At 37.5% G+C, this 24,674-nt stretch overlaps 1 protein-coding gene across 3 annotated transcripts in view; it reads right to left on the reverse strand.

Annotated features, from left to right (window-relative positions):
* Positions 1 to 23,667, reverse strand: part of asz1 (ankyrin repeat, SAM and basic leucine zipper domain containing 1) — a 50,774-nt gene extending 27,107 nt beyond the window's left edge. For 2 of the 3 annotated variants that reach the window (XM_012958624.3, XM_012958623.3), the window contains exons 1-6: positions 23,343 to 23,667; positions 19,148 to 19,247; positions 15,633 to 15,755; positions 12,799 to 12,910; positions 2,656 to 2,767; positions 1,756 to 1,890 (exon numbers count right to left, since the gene is read on the reverse strand). In XM_012958624.3, coding sequence (XP_012814078.2) covers positions 1,756 to 1,890; positions 2,656 to 2,767; positions 12,799 to 12,910; positions 15,633 to 15,755; positions 19,148 to 19,247; positions 23,343 to 23,438 — 678 coding nt within the window. In that variant the 5' untranslated portion in view covers positions 23,439 to 23,667. 3 annotated transcript variants of the gene reach the window in all.
* Positions 23,668 to 24,674: the final 1,007 nt, after the last annotated feature.

Genomic DNA, 24,674 nt, shown 5'->3' on the forward strand with positions numbered 1-24,674 from the left:
AAAGTAAGGAGACCAACGGAAAGACCCTTTATCTGGAAAATCCATCTCCTGGGCATTCTGGATAACAGGTCCCATACCTGTATATCAGGGGTGCCCAAAAGGCAGATCGCAGTCTACCAGTAGATCACTTTAAAGTTTCTGGCAGACCTCGAGGTAGAATGCAGTGGGATGACATCCCACCGCATATTGCTATGTGTATTTGTTAAACATCGATTGATACTTTTTTCTTGCTTATTGTGCCAAATGATGGCATCTAAAAAGTGATGTAAAAATTGTGTTTTCATCTATATCTAGTGTTTAAGAAGGATTCTCAGAAGTTTAATCTATTTTATGATTTAGCAACACTTTTCTGAATTCAAGAATTTTTTTAAATAATTGACACACTTAGCAGTGTTTTATACATGTGCTAATTTGGCAAAATGTGGTTGACTATGAGAAGTCGTTAAATGGGAAAATATACAGTGAAACCTCAATCTTACATCCCCTGATTTTAAGTTTTCCTGCATTTTACACAATTGTTTTGTGGTCCCACTAATATATAACACATAATAAACTTCCCTGATTTTCTATTTTCCCAGGTTTTGCACAATTTTTTTGGTCCCCTGAAAAACTGAAAATGGGGGTTCTACTGTATCTCCATTTGTGATAGCTCACTCAACTCACTCAGTTGGGCTTATTTGAAAGGGTCATTAAAACTTACGCGAAAAGTTGCGCATTTTTCGCGTAAGTTTTAACGCTACGCAAAATGCCCAACTTTTTACGAAACTTTCGTAATGGATAGGAAAACTCGCATTTTTACGCAAAAATCGTATTGGATCCGAAAAATTCGTACAGAATCCGAAAAAATCGCAAAACATACGAAAAAATCGCAAAGTACCGATCATTACGAAAAAAACGCAATCGGACTCCATTCGACCCGTTCGTGGGTAAGTAAATCAGCCCCATAGGCTTACAGTGTTGTGCAACCCCTCTCTCACCATGACCATTGTGAAGTGAATGAATTCTTGGACTTGAGGTCCCTAGTGTGTGTGGTGCACAGATTCTATTGACAGCAGAAAGAATCCATCAATTAGCAATGGAGTGTTAAAGGACATGTAAATCCCACAAACAAAAATTTAATCAGTGAACAGTCTCTTTGAAATTTTTAAATACTGGCACTCTGGTTGTTCAGAGGTTAATAGTAAGGCTTTAGTATCTCCCTTAAAGGGCATGTCAACCCCAAAAATAATTTTTTGCATAATAAAAGAAAACAAGCAATTTTCCAATATGAAATAATTGAAAATTTGTAGCGCTATGCCCTATGCTGCCTGTAGGAGGTGAACCTGTGTGTGCCAACATCTGCCTGCCGTACACACAAGCAGTATAGGGCAGGCAGTACATACAGTGACACAATGCTGGCACTGTTCCTACAGGAGGTGTGAATAGGTTAGCAATGTGGGTGCTTACAGTCTGAGCCTGAGGTGTGAATACTGCAGGGGGTTAACAACGCAGGGAATAAAAGGTGTGAACAGTACATGTATAAACAATACAGGGGTTTACAGCCTGAATCTGAGTTGTGAACAATGCAGGGGCCAGTTAATCTCAGTACTGATACCATTTAAATCTTACACAAAGATAAGCAGTCACAGCAGCCAGTGTGTGCTACACACACACATTTTCCCTAACAACTGGAACATTATTTAAAAATAGTGGAAATAATTGTAGCCATTATTGTATTTAATTAAATGTTCACACAAACAGTTTTTTATACCATACCTCCAAATGGTTTAATTTCCTTGCAATTTCTGCAGGAGTCTCCCCCTTTTTTGTTGACAAAGTTTTATCAGCTCCCAATTCCAGCATCTTCAAAACCATATTCTTCCTCCCATCATGTGCTGCCCATGCTAGCCCCTAAGGTAAAGAAAGCATGTTCAAATATCATAGTACTATAAGATTAGTCAGGAGTAGCAGTTAAGGTTAACTGATCCATTACATAGAGTAAATGCTTTAGTGATTTATCAAATCACTACTCCGCAGCTACGCCAGGCTGGTGCGTTTTTCTCCTAACAGGAGCACCAGCTCAGGTTAAAAGGTAAGCAATTACAATCACTGGGGAGTGCCTAACATTTGGCTTTCCTTCTCCTTTAAAAAGGCTTGATTATGTTAATTGTTAGACCAAAATCTAAGAATTCTAATGTAGTAATAGAATGACATTCCCTATGTTATTGCACTTCTAGTAAGAATTTTTCTATAAGGGCAGTTAACAGGGTTGTTTACAGAGAGAATAATGAATAACACATTTAAATTGTGCCTTCTAAGAGTATTATGGTACCAAATGTCAACAGGCTACTATACTTCTGAAGGTTAATTTTTGAAGATATCACTGCAACATCCCTGTTTTTAATGAATGCACTATAAAAGGTAATTAAATGTCTAAAAGTTATAAAAAGAAACAAATTCACATTATCATAATCCTACCTGGTCACAAAACTAATAGATTGTTATGGAACTCTAGGCAGATATCCATATAACTTCCCAGTTTTGCTTTGAGCGATTGTCTTACTAAAAAAAGAATCTATTCGTAGGATTGTATTATAAAAAAGTTTGGGTGTTTTATTAAAGAACACATTTCCAACTTTCAAAATATAAAAATAAATTATTTTTAAGTTATCTTACTGTATAGTCATTTTCATCCTGTGCATTTATATCTGCTCCATGTGCAACAAGAAGTGAAACCACTTGAAGGTGCCCTTCTCGAGCTGAATACATAATTGGTGTCATTTGCTTCCTAAGGAAAAAATACAAGGAAAAAGAACTGTAATATTTTTATTTACATGTATTAGTAAAACACCAACATATTCTGCAGCACTGAATAACAAATAAGTGTATACATTAGACATACAAGGAAACATACAAAAAAACAGCCAATAACCAATACAAGAGACAAAGAGGGCTGTGCCTAAAAGGTCTTAAAAAATCTTTGTAAAATTTAATCCATGCATCAAAAATCTTAAAATTCATTACAGTATTTTACACCAATGCCACTGTTTATTTGTCAATTGTTATAATGGTTTAAATAATTCATATGCCACTTCAGTGGAAATGTACAAATTAACCTTAACATCAATTATAAAGTGACCTTTTATACCAAAGTGGAATAGAATGCATAAATGTAGAATTACTATTCTGTGTATTAAACTGCACCAGACACTTGAGACCCTAAAATTTTATTTGATCTCTCCGATTTTTATGGGCCCTGATACAGTAAAGCACCCCAATGCCATAATGCTACTAATACAGGTATATGACCTATTATCCAGAATGCTCAGGACCAAGGGTATTCCGGATAAGGGGTCTTTCCGTAATTTGGATCTCCATACCTTAAGTCTACTAAAGAATCAATAAAATATTAATTAAACCCTATGGGATTGTTTTGCATCCAATAAGGGTTAAGTATATCTTAGTTGGGATCAATTACAAGGTACTGTTTTATTACTAGAGAAAAAGGAAATCAGTTTTAAAATTCTGAATGATTTGATTAATATGGAGTCTATGAGTGATAGGCATTCTGTAATTCGGAGCTTTCTGGATAATGGGTTTCCGGATAAGGGATCCCATACCTGTACTATGCTTATTTCAATTAAATTAAATTCTTACAGTTAAGAGCTATGACATTTGGTCATAGCTCTACTCTACTGTGGGTGATTAATCTCTTGAAAATGCTTTCCCACCGACAATTTAGATCACTAGTGGGAAATCAGATGTGTCATTTTGTTTTTCCTTGCAAGGCATTTTTTAGGGAGGGAACAAGGAACATTTTGGAAAATCAACAATGGCTGCTTTAGACAAGGCAAAAACCTTAAACACAGTTAACAATAATACAGACACAAAACAGGGTGTTATTTCACATTCTTGAATATTTCAATCAAAATCAATGGAAGCCACAATTGCAGTACATGGGTCCTGGATTTTAATTAAGTAATGCTCAATTAAATTTTTATTCAGGTATGGCCAAAAACTGAACTAAATGCAAGGCTTCCGGTTACAAATAAAAAAGGAAATATTGGGGTAATTATGATGTGACAATTTTTGTATAGCAGAGCAGCAGTAACTCCCAAAGATGTAAGTTATAAGGTAGGTGTAACTGGCACTTTTAACCCAGCACTGTAGATTCAGTAGCAGAAGGCATTAAAAGGATTAAAGATGATCTTTAGGGCCAGATTTATTAATGTTCATAATTTTTTCCTGTTCTAATAATCACAATTCTTTTACTTTAAAAAAAAAACAAAAACATTTTTCACAATTTAGTGAAAACATCACAAAAAAACGCAAATGTAAAAATACGCCATCTAAGAGCTTGCAAGGTCATATAGAAGTCATTGGCAGCTGTGCTACATGTGTTTTTATGGTCCTTTCACTTCTAGGGGGCACATTTACTAACCCACGAATCCGAATTGGAAAAATTCCGATTGGAAAACGAATATTTTGCGACTTTTTCGGCGCCTTTACGACTTTTCGGAAATTGTCGCGACTTTTTCGTTACCAATACGATTTGCGCGAAAAAACGCGAGTTTTTCGTAGCCATTACGATGCGCTTGTATCTTGTCGCGACTTTTCGTATTGAGCGCTCGTAAGTGGCGGCCGAAACTTTCAGACTTAGCATGATTTTGGAAGCCTCCCATAGGACTCAATGGCACTCTGCAGCTCCAACTTGGCCCAAGAAAAGTCACCATACTGAAGCTTGAATGAATCCAAATCTTTCGTATTCGGCGCGAAGGCTACGAAAAAGTCGTGACTTTTCGCGCAAGTAGTAACGCTACGAAAAAAGCGCCAGATTTTGCACAACATTCGGAATGGCAACGAAAAAGTCGCAACAATTTTCCGAAAAATCGCCAAATACCGATCGTTACGAAAAAAACGCAATCAGACGCATTCGGCCCATTCATGAGTAAGTAAATGTGCCCCTAGGTATTCAATTATAGCTATTCAAGATATAAAAGTGATGTACAGTTCACAATCTGAGGTTTTTATATGCGTACCAATTTTTTAAAAATGTGAGTTTAGTCAAGGTTGAAAAAAATCTTTGAAATGGCAAAAATTCTAATTTTGATAAATAGGCTTCTTAATATGACAGTAAAACAAATTGCTAAATGTAATGGAGAGCTTTGAAAACAAAACTGCCAAGCTTAATATGGTACGGTCTAGGTTTAAGAAGTCTTTATAAATATATGTTAGGTGGCTGACTTTAGATTATAAAGTGAGTTAAAGTCAAGGTCTAAGTCATTACATATGAGGTGACAGTAACAATGAACAAATGAAAATTACTCAACTGTTTAACAACTAGGAAAATTAATTAGTAGGTTACCAAAGAAGGAATTTGAACAAAAAAATGATATACAACAGTCATGTACAAATTATTAACTAGCCTTGGAAAGCAGAACATTTGTTTCGTGCACCTGTACCGATTGCAAGCTTACGTCTGACCTTCTGATACAGTAAAGTGATTTCCATACTGTACATCACTCCACTAGTGGGCACATAATGCTCTTTCACGAATTGGTTAATATTTTATAGAAGACGTGTTTGCAATAACCAGGCAATAGAATATCTAGAAGAATTTTTAAGAAGGTATGCTGTCTGGGCGATAACTTGAGGTTAATTAAAATACAAGTTTTTTTTTGTTTTTTTTACACAGAACTTTAAACGGTAATATTTAGGATTATCCGTAATTTATACAATATACTTCTGTACGCACAGCACCTAATCATTCCAATCAGTCCCTGCTTACAATCCAGTATACACCAGAGTCATCATTACCAGAAGCTTAGTAATACATCAGTTTGATATTGAACTGAGGTTAAAAACTGCCACTCACCCAATGATACCTGTAGTAGATATATGTTTTTAAGAGGATCTCACAATTTATTACAAAATAACTTTAGGGTGGAACCCCTGTAATATAGTAATGGTAGGGCAACAAAGGAATATGTACGAACCTTTACTAAAAGAACAGAATTCCCACAAAACTGTCTGTAACAAGACATTAAGTGAAAGGTAAAAGGCTAGTTCTTCTTCAGGTGCTTTAATCAGCTAGCTTCTAGTGCAGATAATAAAAACAGGCAGATACTAATTTCAATAGCAATTACAATCCTTGTATAAACCCCCAAAAATATTTAGGCTGATGCCACACCAGGCGTAGGGCTGATTTTTTCGGCAAGCGTTTTTCCGCTTGCCGAAAAAAATCAGCCCTACGCCTGCTACTTGTGCCTGCACCCAAATGAATGGAATACGCTCGGGTGCAGGCACATGTAGCCGATATACGCATGAAAACGCGAGACTTTGCATTCTCTCGCGTTTTCATGCGTATATCGGCTACATGTGCCTGCACCCGAGCGTATCTCATTCATTCGGGTGCAGGCACAAGTAGCAGGCGTAGGGCTGAATTTTCGGCAAGCGGAAAATCAGCCCTACGCCTGGTGTGGCATCAGCCTTAGATTTACGTTTTCTTTCATTAAGCAAAAACAAAATTCTGGGGTGGAGATTCCCCCTTTATGTCTATGGCGTGGTGTTTTCTTCATTGGCAGAAAAAAGAAACAATGCAGTATCAGTTCATAAAGCAAAGTGGCACGGTATACACATAAAAAGGCAGATTTCAACCTGAAAATACACCTTTTAGCCAAAATCCACCCACATAAGGTGATGCAATGCCTGTAAATACCTGGTTTGGCAGGTTCTCTGCCACTGTAACTTAGGTGTGGAACCCTCACAAGAAAATGTTGCCTCTTTCTTAAAAAAAAAAAAAAAAAAAAAAATACATCCCTTCCTCAGTCCCTCTACTGCTAAACCAATGGTCCAGAACCAAGACAGACTATGTAACGTATTACTAGTCTCCCAAAATCTCATCTCCACTCACTGCATTCCATGCTCACTGCTGCTGCCCACATGATCTGACCTGCATCTAATTCACTCCCCTCCACCTCACTTTTAAAGTCTCTCTTGCTGGCTTCTGGTCAAGTTGCTCATTAAGTATAAAATTCTTATCCTATCCGTCTCAGGACAATCTCTTGAACATACAGTTCACCAATACAAAAACAAGCATAACACCTTTTTCATGGATTGCACCTAGTCTTTAGTATGCACGACCACTTTTTATCAGGAAAGTCCATGCCAAGCCCCACAGTGGCATGTGGTAAGCAAATAACAGCCCAGCCTTTACACAGAGAAAGAAATACTCCAGTTCTCTGCCAAATTTGTCTAGTTGACAACACTGTAAAGTTTAAAGGGATACTGTCTTGATTTTTATGGTACGCTTTTTATTTCTAAATTGCACTGTTTACATAGCAAATAACTCACTCTACCATTTAAAATGTTATTCTTTAACCAACAAATGTATTTGCTTAGTTGTAATATTTGTGTGTAGGCAGCCATCTTCATGCATTGTGTCTGAGTCTGAGCTTTCAGAAGGAGCCAGCGCTACACATTAGGACTGCTTTTAGGCAACCTATTTTTTCTTCTACTGCCATGTAACTGGAGGAGTCCCAAGCTGGACATGGATTTCTTACTACTGAGATCTACTGGGAGCTGCTATCTTGCTACCTTCCCACTGTTCTGCTGATCGGCTGCTGGGAAGAGGGTGATATCACTCCGACTTGCAGCTCAGCAGTTAAGTGTGACTGAAGTTTATCAGAGCACAGGTCACATGGCTATGGCACCCTGGGAATGAAGAATAGGGCTAGCCCCTTGTAAAATTTCAAAATGAAATATAAAAAAACTCAAATGGATTTCAATGCAGGATGGTACTGGAGAAGCTCTATTTAACTGATGCATTTTTTAAAAAAACATGTTTTCCCTTGACAGTATTCCTTTAAATGACTAAAAGCACCAGCTATCCTGCAGAGCCACATTGGTCAGCAGGACGTGCAATGACTGGTTTGTAGTGGTGAGGTTTTTAGGGAAAATGTAATTCAATTAGAAAAAAAGCAATCCTTAAAAGTTACATGCCTTTTTCTAGGTGTACAATGCAAGATGAAGTATTTAGATGTAGTGTGTGGGGTAGTAGAATACAAAGAGCATAAGCATGCAAGTTAACATGGATTTGGGTCAGTCTACTTTTTCTTGTTTTCATAATAGTCTGAATTTTATTGCCTGGACTCTATTCTGATAAAAGCTTTCTACTCTCCCAAAAATCAATCCACATATTTTCAAGGAAAACAAAATCATTAAAGCCAAAGGAGACATTTACGAGCAATAGCTAATTGCCTTCTGTGCTAAACAATGTTCCAAATACACATAACTGAGAGATGCAAAATAAGTTTATATGTAAAGCTCTTATGAAGAGCATGGGTTTTGACCAGTGCAAGCAAACACAGCATATGCCTCAACATACGTCAGCATAGAGGAAATGTCTTCATGGATAGCCTTGAAATACTTCCACAAATCCTGTAGCTGTAAATCATTTTTGTTAGCCTAATTCTTGCTGGCAAAGTCCTTTGGTGTTTGATAAATGAGGTCATTCATACAGTATTTTTTGTAGCTTTTTTTCAAAACTGAACAAATATTTACTAAAATATTTTGTGCATGTAAAAATATGACAATGCAATGTTTACAGGCAGATGTTTTATCTTGAAATTACTACTACATTTTTCACTAACCAGTATATTTATGGAGAGATAAATATCACATCAATAATAATCACAACAAAATCACATTGTTGCCTCGATTATACAAACTCAACTATTTAAAATATATATTAATTAAAAAAACAACAATTAAATAGTTTATATTTTCAAAATACAGGTATGGGATCCCTTATCCGGAAACCTGTTATCCAGAAAGTTCCGAATTACGGTATGGCCATCTCCCATAGACTCCATTATAAGCAAATAATTCTAATTTTTTAAAAAAAGATTTCCTTTTTCTCTGTAAAAATAAAACAGTACCGTGTACTTGATCCCAGGTAGGATATAATTCATCCTTATTGTAGGCAAAACAATTCTATTGGGTTTATTCAATATTTACATTATTTTTAGCAAACTTAAGTTATGGAGATCCAAATTACAGAAAGATCCCTTATCCAGAAAACCCCAGTTCCCGAGCATTCTGGATAACAGGTCCCATACCTGTACAACTCCAATTACTGCAGTGCTGAAGTGGTCTATTGAAAAACAATGTTATGTAACTTTAATAATCCATGACTACTAAGGGAACATACACTAATTCTATTTTCCATTTCTATACTGATAACTAGCAAGTTAGCGAATCCTATTGGAACATGTGACCGCCTTATAGAGTCTTCACGCGCTTTTAGACACTGCACAAAATGGCTGCTTCAGGTGAGCATGTAAGGGGAACAGGGAGATGCCGCTGGGCGGGTAAGAGGATGGCTGCGCTGAGGAGTGCTGGCATGGGAGACACAGTTTTAAGACACGCAGGCTGGGAGACACAGTTTTAAGACACGCAGCCTGGGAGACACAGTTTTAAGACACGCAGCCTGGGAGACACAGTTTTAAGGCGCACTGGCCTGGGAGAGACAGTTTTAAGGCGCACTGGCCTGGGAGACACAGTTTTAAGGCGCACTGGCCTGGGAGAGACAGTTTTAAGGCGCACTGGCCTGGGAGACACAGTTTTAAGGCGCACTGGCCTGGGAGACACAGTTTTAAGGCGCACTGGCCTGGGAGACACAGTTTTAAGGCGCACCGGCGTGGGAGACATAGTTTTAAGGCGCACTGGCTGGGAGACACAGTTTTAAGGCACGCAGGCTGGGAGAGACAGTTTTAAGGCGCACTGGCCTGGGAGACACAGTTTTAAGACACGCTGGCTGGGAGACACAGTTTTAAGACACGCAGGCTGGGAGACACAGTTTTAAGACACGCAGGCTGGGAGACACAATTTTAAGACACGCAGGCTGGGAGACACAGTTTTAAGACACGCAGGCTGGGAGACACAGTTTTAAGACACGCAGGCTGGGAGACAGTTTTAAGGCATGCAGGCTGGGAGACACAGTTGGAAGGGCAGGCTGGGAGCATGTTCAATGGCGGAGAGGCACCTACTTTGGAGTACGGATGGGAGGGAGTATGGGAGTGCGGCACACAAGCCAGCAATGAATGTGTAAGCCACAGTGAGGCTGCCAGGGTATTCAGGCAACGTGTTTTGCACCAGGAGCCCAAATGAAGGGAGAATATGGTGCTGCCTGTACTGGCTTTTAGCCCTTCTAAGTGATTTTGCAATGGCAGATTCCGTTAATGCCTATAAGAGGGGCCTGGATGAGTTCTTGAACAAGCATAGTATCCAAGGCTATTGTGATACTAAATCCTACAGTTAGTATTGATGTTGGTATATATGATTTATGTATGTGAGTGTATAGGATAGGTCAGTATAGCTATTACTAATTAGCTAATTAGATGGCAATAATGGCAAAAAAGTGGCAGGTGGGATGTGGTGATTCAATGCGTGCCCAAATGATAGCTGCAATCACATATATTTATCATTGTGTTTGTATATATTACAGTCAGAAACAAATACTACGCAGTTGTGTCGGAATTGTTCCTGTGCAGATTACCACTAGTGCTGTGCTGATAGTTACCAAGTTTGGTCCTGTGTAGATCCTCATTAGCAGTGGCACATCATCATCATCATTTCATTGCCATCAACATCCAGCCAAAAAGTTCTTCTAAGTCTTCTAATGTTCTTCTAATTCTAACGTCTAACTTTGTCAAATCATCAATTATACTACTAATACTAGTAGACTAGTCAAGAATCATGAGATGCCATTGCTGCTGACTCTGAGCAGAAAAAGTAGTATGAACTCAGTCACAGTACCATTCTTTATTTTCTGTGGCAGCCCTGTTAAGTAATATATGGTGCAAAGTGTGATGGAGGAGGCAGCGTGGTGGTCTGGTCAGTGACACTGACAGTCTGAGACTGAGATATTTTAATTTGTCACCTGCAGGTTATAACAGCAAATGCAGCTACTGGAAAAAATCTCAAAAATCAGTCCAGTCTGGAAACATATCACAGTTAAAGAGGGTGATTCAACTAAAGCAAAATGTAGTATTTGCTCTATAGAATTATCTTGAGGTGGCAAGGAGGCAAAACAGTATACCATATCACCACTGTTAAAACATCTACGTGTGAGGCATTCAGCAGAGTATAAAAAAATTCTATGCTCAAGGTACTACTACTCCAGATACTACTTCTACCATTATCACCTCTACAATGACCGGCAGCACATCTGCAGAGGTTTCCAGTACTGTAACTCCAAGTCTACCAGAAAACAGTGAGAAATCCACTTGTGTGAATTGTGGCCGAATTGGCAACTTAAAGCAAGCAACAATTAATGAGTTTACAAAAGCTAGACATCATTGGGTCTCTGATAACCTTCATGCAGTTAAAATTCACAATGCTATTGGTAAGATGATGGCAGTAGATTTGCAACCCTCAATTGTTGAGGATGCTGGATTTACTGAACTGGGGAATCTCCTAGAACCAAAGTACAAAATTCTATCCCGTTGTTTTTTTTCTGACAAAGTTATACCTGGCATGTATGATAAGGTGATAAAGCAGAGCAAATGCCCTAGCTTTCACATGTGACACATGGACATCAGAGTACACTATCCAATCATATATCAGTTTGACAGCACATTGGATTGATATTGAATTCAGTTGCAGAAATGCAGTTTTGCAGTGTAAAGCTCTTAATACCAGGCACACTGGCCAGCAAATTGCAGATTCTGAGAATCATGAGAACATGGGACATTCCCACAAAAAAATGCAATGGTTAAAGCCATGTCTAAAGCTTGGCTTCCTAGCATTGGCTGTTTTGCTCACACACTCCAACTCTGTATCCATGACAGTCTTTTTTCACAGAGCAGTGTAAATGATATGATAGCAATATGCAGAAAACCAGTCTAGTCCTCAACAGTCTAGTCCTCAACAGTCTAGTCCTCAACAGTCTAGTCCTCAACAGTCTAGTCCTCAACAGTCTAGTCCTCAACAGTCTAGTCCTCAACAGTCTAGTCCTCAACAGTCTAGTCCTCAGCTGTCTTCAACTGTCTTCAACTCAGTATGGCATGTACAGTCTGTGAATTCTGGACTTATTCAATTCAATATGTCTTCTACAACTCCTCAATCAATAAAAAGGCAGCAGTAACACATCAAACATCTCTCTTTTTCATTTTATTTTATAAAGTATAGCATAATAAAAATTTAAAATCAATTTCAGTTACAGTTAGTCACATACATTCTTATTTTTTGGCAACTAAAAAGTGTTTACCATATATTACAATATTTAAACAAGCTGTAGGCAAAGGCTTGCTACCTGTAATACCCTAGCCCTGCTCTACATATGTTTCCAGTGTTTTCTGTAGTTTCAGTAAATGTTTTACTATTTACTCAATAGGATTCGGATTCGGTTTGGGATTCGGCAGAATCCTTCAGGGTGGATTCGGGGGGTTGGCAGAACCCAAAAAAGTGGATTTGGTGCATCCCTACTATGTATGTTCAGGTTTGGCACTTTTACGATATGTTCTTCGCATAAAGTAAGAAAACAAAAATACATCATACAATGACAGAAAAGTGAAAATTACACTGTTCATGGAAATCAAAGCCAGCAGCAAACACCCCATGAAACCAATATTAAAATATGAACATCCCATTAAAGGATAAACATTTCAAATTATCTTAGCTATTTTAACGTAATTGCGTAAAAAATCCAATGTAATGTATTGTAAATGTACTCTAAGGGTATTACACAAAGTATAAAATATTGTTGCATAAAGACTGAATTAACTAAATTGTAACTTATCTAAACAGATCTCTTACCGACACGCAATATTTGGATCAGCATTCCTTGAGAGAAGTAGATCTACACATTTCACAATCTTTTCTTCTCCAGCCTGAGCAGTACATGCAGCCATAAGAACTGAGAATTTATCTATGAGACACAAAATATATATATTTTCCTTATATATGATGATTGACAATAGATTGCACAGCAACTAGATGACTACAGCTGCAAGTTTACCTTAACATTTTCTTACTAGTATTAAAAGGTAATGTTAATAAATATACAGATCTAACTAATAAATATACAAACTAAATAAATACAGCTTTGCAGAGCATGCAGTTTGCAGGAATCTTACATCTCCAAACAACATTTGATCTACAAACATTGATAAAACACTCCCCAGTCACATGCCATATACCCTTAGACTCGCCATTCCAAGGCTTACCTTACCATGTTTTTATTCTGGGTTACACTTTAATACAACAGTATATACTGTCACAAGCTTAGTGCCCATGTACACACCATTATCCAGAGGCTCTCAATCCCTTTTTCATGAGCAACAGCAGTTTAAAATAGAGATGCACCGAACCTCCGAACCCGCACAGCAGGATTCGGCCGAATCCTAATTAGCATATGCTGATTAGGATGAGAAGGGGTTAAAAAAAAAATTTGCTGCCCATTTAAGCCTTTATGCTAATTAGGATTCGGGTTCGGCCAGGACCACATTCCTTAAAAAATGCTGGGATTCAGCTGAATCCCGAATCGAATTCCGGATTCGGTGCATCCCTAGTTTAAAGCTGCAATAATGTTGATTATAATATGCAATATAAAGGATAATAACACAATGGAGACTGTGCATCTTAGATCCAAGAAGAAGGGGCACACATGTGATAGTGTGATTATATACATTACAGTACAGGCAACTATGTAAGTAGGTTATTAGCTTTAATTTTTGTCTCTGTTCTACTACTCTGATGAAATTCTAGCCTTGGATGAAGAGGAGCCCCTGAGTTGGCAGTGTAACATTTTGATTTTTCATGGTTTTACACTTGAGAATGAAGAGTGAGTAGTTACTTTAATCCACAGTTTGTTATATACATAAAAAGTACTGGTTCTCTCGCTAGAGGAAGATGCAGCAAATTAAAAATGTAAATTACACACTTAAAAAAATGTAAAATGTTATTATAAAATATGTCATGCAAATTTTTTTTTTCCAAATGAATGTTTTATTATGTCTTCTTTAGCCAGTTGGCTAATACTGTTTAAGCTCAGCTAGCAATTATACTGCCATTTACTTAACAAGGGTGATAATCTATAAGAAACATATAGTTGCTCTGAACGGAGAGATAATTGTAAAGATGAAAAGGCTCGACCAAGTGAGTGAAGTGTCTGTGTGAGCTACGAAAGCCACATGTTGTCAAGCTTTAAATCAGTTGGCCCTGCAAGGGAAGATTTGCAAATGAGCGCATCTTCTCTCGATATGCCCATGTAAAGGTAGGCGATATCAGGCTAATTAGATAGTTTGGCCCTAGGGCATAGGTGCTGCCAGCTCAAGAACCACATTAATGAGCCGATGAAGTCCCCAATAAAAGGAATGTCAAACCTGCCCAATCAAGATCTGCACAATTTTAGGTTAGGTTATCAGCCGGGTATGCCTGTCGGGGGTACCCATACACAGGTAGATAAGCTGCCGAATCTGTCTGAAGTACCAGAATCAGCAGCTGAAAAATATGGCCGCCTTAACTTCATTACTGTGACCATGGAGGAAGATCATGTAAATGAAACGAAGAAGAAAACAAAACCAAAAAACACCTCTGCTTTGGCAGATATTGACCGATAATCATGGCCATGAAGAAAAAATTATATATCCACATGTTTTTTTACATCCAAGTAAGTCATAACCATACACTATAATTACCATAGAAAGCAGCATTTATGTAACTTTTAATATTCTCTGCTTCCTGGCGATGACTTGTGAAACAGTATTGTAGGCATTAAAAGACCTAATTCCTGTTACATTGTCTTAAGAGTCAGATATGTAATTAATGTTTCTTAATTTTTTCACTTTTAAAAAAAATCTGTTTTAGTTGGAGCACAATTTAACTTAAAATGTTTGTAATTCACCTTTATAAGCAGAAGTATTATCACAGTGTAATATTTAGGAGGTGCCCCTTAAAGGAGACATATTGGATAAATGGTAAAAACCCTAATTTTGTAGGCAATTATGAATAATATATTTTAGCACCTTGTGCTAAAAATTAATCCTATCTGTAAAAATGGCCCCTTTATTGGAGCTCCCTATAGATTCTATCACTTCTCTGTCAGAGTTTGAAATGGAGAGTGGGCGTGTCCTAACGGTCCCTGCCAGAAGCACAAGCACATACAGGCTTCAGTTCCCTATCAGGTCAGCCTAGCTGCTGATTGGTTCCTATCCTACAGTTCAGTGTACTGAGGGCCGCCTGTTCCCCAGTTTATCCAGAGAATTCAGCCAGCAGGAAGTGAAATGGATGGGCAGGGCTAGTGGGGTTTTGGGCGAATTTCTCAATAAATCAGTCCAAAACACAACTTTTTTAGCACTTCTATATGTAGAGGAGCACAATTCCCTGGTACATTCTTAATTTTTATATGATATGTCTCCTTTAAGTCTGTTTTTAAATAATGTAAGAAAATGTGCAAGAAGGGGGCAAAAGGAAGAAACAATTTAAACTTGAAAGTACGGATTTAATACAAACATTTATTCCTGGTTCCGAACATAGATGATGGAAGACTATGCTAATAAGCCACCAATCACGGAAAAGGTACAGTTAATCTATTCTTAAGCCAATGGTCTCCTTTCTCTAGATAAATATAATTTACTATTTGATGTTACCTTTTTCAAAGCTTGCATTTGCACCTCTGTCCAGAAGAAGACGTATCATCTCCAGGTTTGCTACACTAGCTGCATACATTAATGGAGTCCATCCAAACAGAAAGCAGCATTCCACATTCAAACCTTAAAATAAATAAAATCTTTTTCATTAACAAAACAGTAATTGGGACCTTAAAAAGGTATATTTGTAATTATTTAAAAACACTGAACACTGAATGCCAACAGCTCAAACAGAGTAGGATGTTGCAATTCAAAGCGTCAAAATGTGCAAGTGCCAGTTTTATGGTAGCCATTCATCCAACTCATGTAAGGGAAAAATCTAGCCAATTTGGTCCCTCTCTTATGTGCCCAAGCCCCACAATGCAAACATACAGTTCATTTAAGTTGGAAGTACTTATCCTTACTCATCCATACAGTAACTTGTACTTGATCCCAACTAAGATATCATTAATCCTTATTGGAGGCAAAACAATCCTATTGGGTTTAATTAATATTTAAATGATTTTTAGCAGACTTAAATTATGGAGATCTGAATTACGGAAAGATCCCTTATCCGGAAAACCCCGGGTCCAGAGCATTCTGGATAACAGGTACCATATCTGTATAATGAGCAAATAAGAGGGTTGTTATTTAAAGGAGAAGGAAAGGTAAAAACTTTATCAAAAAGGTCTATGTAAATACAGCCATAAGCACTCACAGAAAAGCGGAGTCCTCTATCAAAAGAAACACAGGATTTCTTGTCTCCTTTTTTGTAAACATGTTCTTCGGTATCAGACTTCCTCTCTCAGAAAAATCCTTTATTTCTGGGACCAGAGTCTGTGCAGCTCTGTCCTCTCTCCTATAAGAATTCATAAAACTCACTCCCCCCAAGCTAAAATGGCAGCAGCAATGTTAAACAAACAGAAAAAGCTTCTAGGGCTCTTTACTTAGGTATGATAAAGCTTTCTGCAGAATTAATATAGTGTTCTAGGTGGCACTTGTGTGGCAAAAGCAGTAAAATGCCAAAATGACTTTCCTTCTCCTGTAAGGAGGCTAGATATCCTACTACAGTATGTCTAAAGCAAGAATAAAGAAAATAAATCTTGATACTAGTAATGTGCAGTATAATCCTGGGTTACGTATCAACCAAACAGTGCAATGCTACTGCCATAACATAACTTATAACATGCAAGTAATAGCATAATACAATATTGAAAAATGGAATGACAATTCATAGGTGTTAAATCGCCTACTAAAAAGGTTATGTGATTCTCTACTATTATGTACCCATAGTGCAGTTTATCACAATTATCACACCTCGTAAGGATAAGCATTAGCCACATCTCGTCAACTACAGTAGAACCCCGCTTTCTGGGTTTTCCCAGGGTCTTGTCTAAATTTTTCTTCCACATCCATGATATTTTTTGTTTTAAGTCTCAAAGGACAGGACCCAGGTATTTTCATGCTAACTTTGTAGTAAAGTGAAAAATTCTTGACTGATAGTCAGTAATATCTGCTCTATTAAATCGAAAACTTTCTGCATTTGTCTTCTGCTTTAACCTTCTAGAAATAGTTAGGAAAGTGTGATACAACAACAAACTTTGCTGTAGGTTATGGGACTAGCATAATATCATCTGAAAGTGCACAAAACATATTTCCTATAGAAATGTATTTGCTATCTTTTCCGCAGCAGTTGCTTTTGTAAAGTAAATGTAGTCAGCTAGTTCATAGATTAAATCTAAAGAAACAGACGATCAAAGGAGAGGAAAAATTGGTAGAGGGTGAAGTCTTACAGGATCTGTATTCCAACCACAAATAAAGTTTTTTTTAAAAAAACTATACCCCCAGAATGAATACTTAACTAACAGACAGTTTATATTATGTTAAGTGGGCTATTAAAGAATCTCGGAATATAATATATATATATATATATATATATAATATATCATATAATATAAATATATATATATATATATATATATATATATATATATAAAATATCCACCATTTAGTCCATTCATTGGCTGATGTGACGTAGCATGTATGTGTGCTTTGGCTTGTTTGTGTGCACTGTGAATCCTATGAACCCAGAAGGTGGCCCATAATTCTTAAAATGGCAATTTTCTTTTTGGGATTACCCAAAAGCAAGCACATACTACTAAAAAAGTGTATTTTTAGGAAAATTATTTATTTAGATGAAGCAGGGTTTTACTTAGGTGCTTGTTTATGCAATATATTTTTTATAAGATATCATTAATCCACATTGTTTAGGGGCATAGTTCTCTTTTAAAATCCAATGGATACATATGTGACTTGCTGCTGGAAAGTCACTGATCAACTGATTAGATCAAAAAGCACTGTGGAGCTGTAACTTAATTATCTGTGAATTAAATTATGCATAAGCTCTTTAAGAAATGTAGTTTGATAATTGTTTTGTTTTTTTTATCTCTGACTGGGTTAAGGTTATTTAAACGTTTAAACTTTGTATTAAAACATTCCGGGAATATCTAATTCAGAAATTAAACACAGAGAAAAAAAAGCATACAAATTATCAGGAAGATAACTCCTTTGTTGTTTTTTTGAAGCATACTATAAACATTAGGGCTGCATTCTTCAAGCAATAAGGTTTGATAAAACTTATTCCAGCACTCTAGGATCTGCAGCTGCATTAGGCTGCAAAATAATCCTTTAGTAAGTAATATTTGTAACCTGGCTACACATTTTTTGCTCCTGCAGCCGGAAAAATGCAATGGTTTTCCTACCACCACAAAAGTATGACCTACCTTTGCATGTTTGATTAGATTATTTACTAAACCTCAATGTTAACCTTTTTAAATTCATTTATATATACAGGTATCGGACCCCTTTTCCGGAAACCCGTTATCCAGAAAGCTCCGAATTACGGAAAGCCCGTCTCCCATAGACTCCATTTTAATCAAATAATTCAGAATTTTAAAACTGATTTCCTTTTTCTATGTAGAAATAAAACAGAACCTTTTAACTGATCCCAACTAAGATATAATTAATCCTTATTGGATGCAAAACAATCCTATTGGGTTTAATTAATGTTTTATTGATTTTTTAGTAGACTTAAGGTACTGAGATCCAAATTACGGAAAGACCCCTTATCCGGAATACCCTTGGTCCCGAGCATTCTGGATAATGGGTCCCATACCTGTATATGTATATACACATACATACATACATGTATAAACAGACAAATACAGATGCATTCGTAGCTGAATCCAAAATGTCCACTTCTCCCTTTATTGATTAAAGGAAATTATGGAGCACAAAATAAATGGAACACGGCTCTGTATACCACTTAAGCACGTTTGGCATAATTCTGAAAATCTGATTTACAAAAATAGAAAGCCATCCACAAAAAAACACCATTAAATCACAGCAACTTTCTTAGAAATGGTCAAAGCAATAATGTGCCACACACAATGTCTGAGAATCTGACTCAGTGTAGGATCTTGTTTTTAAAGAACAAACAAGCATTTAAATACTTTTGCAAGATACTATATACTTACCTGAATTTAAAAGTTGTTCTACTATTTTCACATTTCCAGTAGTAAGAGCTTTTTTGAATATATCTTCAGTGCTTTCATTTACTGGATTCTTTTCAATTAGCTAAAATTCAGCAGAGATATGGTGAGATGTATAAAAGCAGAGGTTTATTAAATTCTGAAGTCAGCAGTGCTTTGTATAAAAATCTACAATTTCCACTTGATGCAGGTATGCTTGGGACCTGGTGTTTTCCAGATAAGGGGTCTTTCTGTGATTTGGATGACCATACCTCAAGTCTGCTAAAATATTTTAAACATTAAATAAACCCAGCAGAACTGTTTTGTCACAAATATGCATTTATGCAGCTTAGTTAGGATAAGTACAAGATGCTGTTTTACTATTACAGGTATGGGATCCGTTATACGAAAACCCATTATCCAGAAAGTTCAGAATTACGGAAAGCAACGAATCCAAACCCGCACTCTCTCAGCCCTCCAACGGAAACTCACTGCTCGGTGCACAATGCTAGAGAGGGATCGGCACCCTCCCCACAGATTCCAAACAAGCCAACAGCAACGGCACTCAAGAGCTACATACGGGCATGCTTTGTCAAGCATGCTTGACAAAGGGGCTGTCCTAGCCTCGAAACGTTGCATTTCCGCAATAAAGGATTTTTTAAGGGCAAGGCCCGTATGTAGCTCTTGAGTGCCGTTGCTGTTTGCTTGTTCAGAATTACGGAAAGGCCATATCCCATAGACTCCATTATAAGCAAATCATTCTAATTTTTAAAAATGATTTCCTTTATCTCTGTAATAATAAAACAGTACCTTGTACTTGATCCCAACTAAGATGTAATTAATCCTTATTGGAGGCAAAACAATCCTATTGGGTTTATTTAATGTTTAAATAATTTTTTAGCAGACTTAAGGTATGGGGATCCAAATTATGAGAAGATCCCTAATCCAGAAAACCCCAGGTCCTGAACATTCTGGATAACAGGTCCCATACCTGTACAGAGAAAAGGAAATGTAAAGCATTTTAAAATTAGCTTTATTTGGAGTGTAAAGGAGGAAGCCTTCCTGTAATTCAGAGGGTTCTGGATAATGGGTTTCCAGATAAGGGCTCCTATATCTGTACTAAGAAAGATTACATTTTATGCCAAAATACCAGATATAACTACTCTCCACCAATCCCCTCAAATTTTCCAGATCTGACTGGCACAGTACTGAATCATGGAACCTGAAAAGGGCAAATCTTAACAGGAAGTGGGTAGGCACTTAGATCCTAGAGCATCTTTAAAAATCACACCAGCTTTGAGTGGTATTCTTTTATAAGATGAAGGGGGAACAATGTTAAGCAGTTTTATTGTATTTTTAACATAATGCTTACTATCATACCCTGTAAAATCACAACTTTGTTCTGAGCAACACTGTCAAATTGATGAAATTCTGAAATAATTTTAAAAAAGAACATAATATACTTATAACTTCAAAACAAATATACTTATAACTGCAAAACATACGTAACACAGGAAACAACTGTCAAATAATGACTTGTGAATGAATACATGTAATTACGAACATTTACAACCTATGAAGCCCAAAGTGACGTTTTAAAATGCTGCTTAAGTCAGAAGGCCGTCATAGAAAGCTTTACAGCACAGTGTTTTATTGCTTTATAGCCATCTTTACCTAACATAAAAGGGGAAGTTAACAAAAGCAAAACCCTGCACATGAAAAACATACTATGTAGAAAATATAGAAAAAAACAAAGTAGAGAAAACTAATTCAGTTAGCTTTAATTCTGGAATTATTGTAACAAACCGTTTGTTTTTAACAAAGGGGCAAAAATATATCTTGGATCAACAAACTACCTAATTAAGCATCAAAAGCATAACGACTCCACACGAGTCCGCATGCCTTTGAGGCAGGTGCAATATATTACCAATTATCCAGAAAGTTCTGAATTACGGAAAGGCCATCTACCATAGACTCCATTTTAATTAAATAATTCATATTTTTAAAAAGGGTTTCCTTTTTCTCTGTAATAATAAAACAGTACCTTGTACTTGATCCCAACTAAGATGTAATTAATCCTTATTGGAGGCAAAACAATCCTATTGGGTTTAATTACTGTTTAAATATTTTTTTCAGTAAAGAGATCCAAATTACGGAAAGACCCCTTATCTGGAAAAGCCCAAGTCCCGAGCATTCTGGATAACAGTTCCCATACCTGTACTACATTTATGGGTCCCATTATCTGGAACATTACAAAAATGGGCCAATCTAGGAAAAAATCAGGCAAGTAAATATTAAGTGAATATAATGCAGACTCAGACCTCCAATGGACAAAAGAGGGAAAACGTTACAACATTGAAAAATTAAGTCCGCAAAAAAATCAGTAAATTAAAAATTACAAATTTTTATTATAAATCATTGAAATAAAAATGTACCCCATGTATGCGGCCTGTAGGGGTTTGTTTTTAAATGATTAATAATAAAGATTTGTAATTTTTAATTACTGATTTTTTTGCAGACTTAATTTTCCATTATCTGGAAACCTTGCTCCTGATAGCAACTAACCTAACTAGTACCACAGATGAATTGTATTGGTTTGTTTCAATGTTGATATGTTTTTATCATCCTTTAGGCATCTTGCACCATGTTAAAGAAATATCTAGCTTTTAGAAAAAACCCAAGGTTACAAGAATTCTGGGTAATAAATCCCTACAATGAATTTGGTGAACTAGTTATACAGTGAGATGTAACTAAATACCACAGCAACCATCGGTTTCTGGGACAGGGGCAAGAGTACTGAGTCACTTCTAAAGTCCACCTAAAACAGCAGAACTGATTACATTAATCAAAATGCAATCAGTATGCAACTATGGCAGCCCTGCAATCTGCATTTATCAGTAGTGTGCCTAATTTTCAAAATGGTCTGTTAAAGGGGACCTGTCACCCCAAAAAATAATTCCAAATTGTTCTCTATTGTGTTTGTTTAGCAAAAAAAAAAAAACTACTGACACTATGGGATATATTTACGGTATCATGCTGTGTAGAAGTGGAGAGAAACATTACCAGTGATGTTGCTTATAGCAGCCAATCAGATGCTTTGCTTTTCTAAATGTTGAAATCTAATTGCTGATTGGTTGCCCTGGGCAACATCACCAGTAATGCTTCTCTCCACTTTTTACACAGCATGATAAATATACTCCCTATAAAAATTCTTAAAATCTTCTTTCCTTTTTGGAATCCACAATTACAACACACAGAAAGGTGCTATTTTGTAAACACTGTTATTCAGCCAATCTTTGCATTATCCCAAAATAATGTGTATGCACCAGAATGGGGGACCAGATGTCCATGCACAGGCTACACACAGGGCCGGATTTGAGCACCCCTAGGCTGCTGGAACCCCATCAACCCCTATTTGCTCACACACCCACATGCTTGCACCACCTTTCACACTCTACCTGGCCCTCGTGCGCTAACACACCAGCCATTGTTAGAACTTCCCCTGCTACTAACACTGATTGGCTAAACTGGGGACTGACAGGCAGGAGATCAAAATCTCCAGTCCCCAGTGCAGATGCAGCCAGCATGCTGCCCCCAGATATTTGCTATCCTACACCTTTGTGCCCTGCCCACAAACCCGGGCCAGGCTACACAATTATAGATGGTAGGTAAGGAAAGGAGAATTTGAGCAATGCAGTGACTTCAAGGAAGTGCTGAATGGAAAGTGAAAGGCCTTCCTCTATGCCTGTGGCACTGTGCCGGGTCAGGCAATGATTGACAGCTAGGATGTTTAATTACCTTAATAAAGGTATGGAAGTGTTCATAAAAAAAGAATTTGGGTTTCATGCTTAATTTGAAAAAGACTTTTATTATACAGCCTTTATGTCTAGGTCCCGTTTACCCTTTGTATAGGGTCAGAGGGAGAATAATGACAACACACATAAAAACAAAAATATTTTAAAACAAACATACTCCTGCTTGAAGATAATATATTCGTACAAAATCTGATTTTGCTATCAGGCTCAGTTACTTTTATTTTATACTGTGATACAAGTTTTGCTCCAGGGTTGGAGGAAACACAGGAAGCAGCTACAGATTAAGAACCTTAGTTATTAACCACCATATCACATTCTATACAAACTATATATGAATGTTTATACACATATATTTATGTGTGTGACGATTTGGACACGATACAAACCTCGTCTTGTTGTCGTGCCTCCCCCATATCCCAGCCGTCATCACTATCGCTACTCTCCCCGCCGCCAGGCACCACCTGATACCTCCTCAGCGCCATCACGCTTTCGCGCAACTTCAACGCAATACACTAAACACACTTATTGCGCACAGCTCTCTTACTCTCCCGTATACCAACGCGTTGCACAACTTGGGGACAAGACTCAATATCCGAAAGCGTTAAATCGTAATACGTAAAGTCCAATTGGTCCAACGAGGTCTCTCTCTCTCTATGTACTGGATACGCTTAGACTAAACTACTGTCTGATTGGTCAGCTCCAGAAAATGCCTAGACTTTTACCTAAAAGGTGATTTCCAGTATGTCGGAACTGGAGAAATCACTACAGAGTGGGCTACGGCTGAGGAATTAGAATGCCTGATATAAAAAGTTTATACTAGAAAGTTTAGTTTAGGTTGGTAGTAGTTCTGTTGTTCTTACCCCTGATATAGGTCTATAGTTATTGAGACCCATTGATGCTAATTGTATTTGTGGTGCGTAGTGTTTGTCAGTTAGCTGACTTAGAAACTTAGCTCTTACTCTTCCTGGGGTATTTTCTGCAGTGCTTATGGATGTTTCTAGATGATCATTTTATAAAACACACACCTAAAAACGGAAAGGCAATGCTGTTACTGTATAAGGCCATCTTGATTAAAGGAAAACTATACCCCAAACAATGTAGGTCTCTATAAAAATATATTGCATAAACAAGCTCATATGTAAAACCCTGCTTTATCTAAATAAAATACTAGTAGTATGTGCTATTGGGTACTTCTAAATAGAATTTTGCTATTTTAAGAATTTAGGGCCACCTCCTGGGATCATAGCATTCACATTGCACACAAACAAGCCAAGGCACACATACATGCTAGGCCCCATCAGCCAATTAATGGACAGAGTTCTGCCTTTTGCTTCCACACTACTTCCTGTTACAGCTGCATTATTTCTGGTCATGTGATCTCTGGGGGAGCGCCCAGCCCTTCACTAAATGGTGGCCAGCGCTGGATCAAGCTGACCGGGCGCCCTAGAGAACCTGGTCAGCATGGCCCGCCCCAAACCACCACCCCCACCACCACTGTGGATGTGCCCATGTGCAAACGAGCGCACACAGGGCGGTGTTGTTGCCGGGGCCACTGCAGTGAGGGGAAAGGGTCTGGAACTAGAGGTAGGTAAAAGAAGAACCTGCCTGTCACCCCCCCCCCCCCCCCCGCCCACTGTTGCACCCTAGGCAGGTGCCTTTTCTGCCTACCCCTAGTTCTGGCCCTGATGGTGGCTCAAGGAAAAGGATGTAAAAGGGCA

The sequence above is a fragment of the Xenopus tropicalis genome, chromosome 3 (genome assembly GCF_000004195.4).
Source record: "Xenopus tropicalis strain Nigerian chromosome 3, UCB_Xtro_10.0, whole genome shotgun sequence".
Classification (NCBI taxonomy): Eukaryota; Metazoa; Chordata; class Amphibia; order Anura; family Pipidae; genus Xenopus; species Xenopus tropicalis.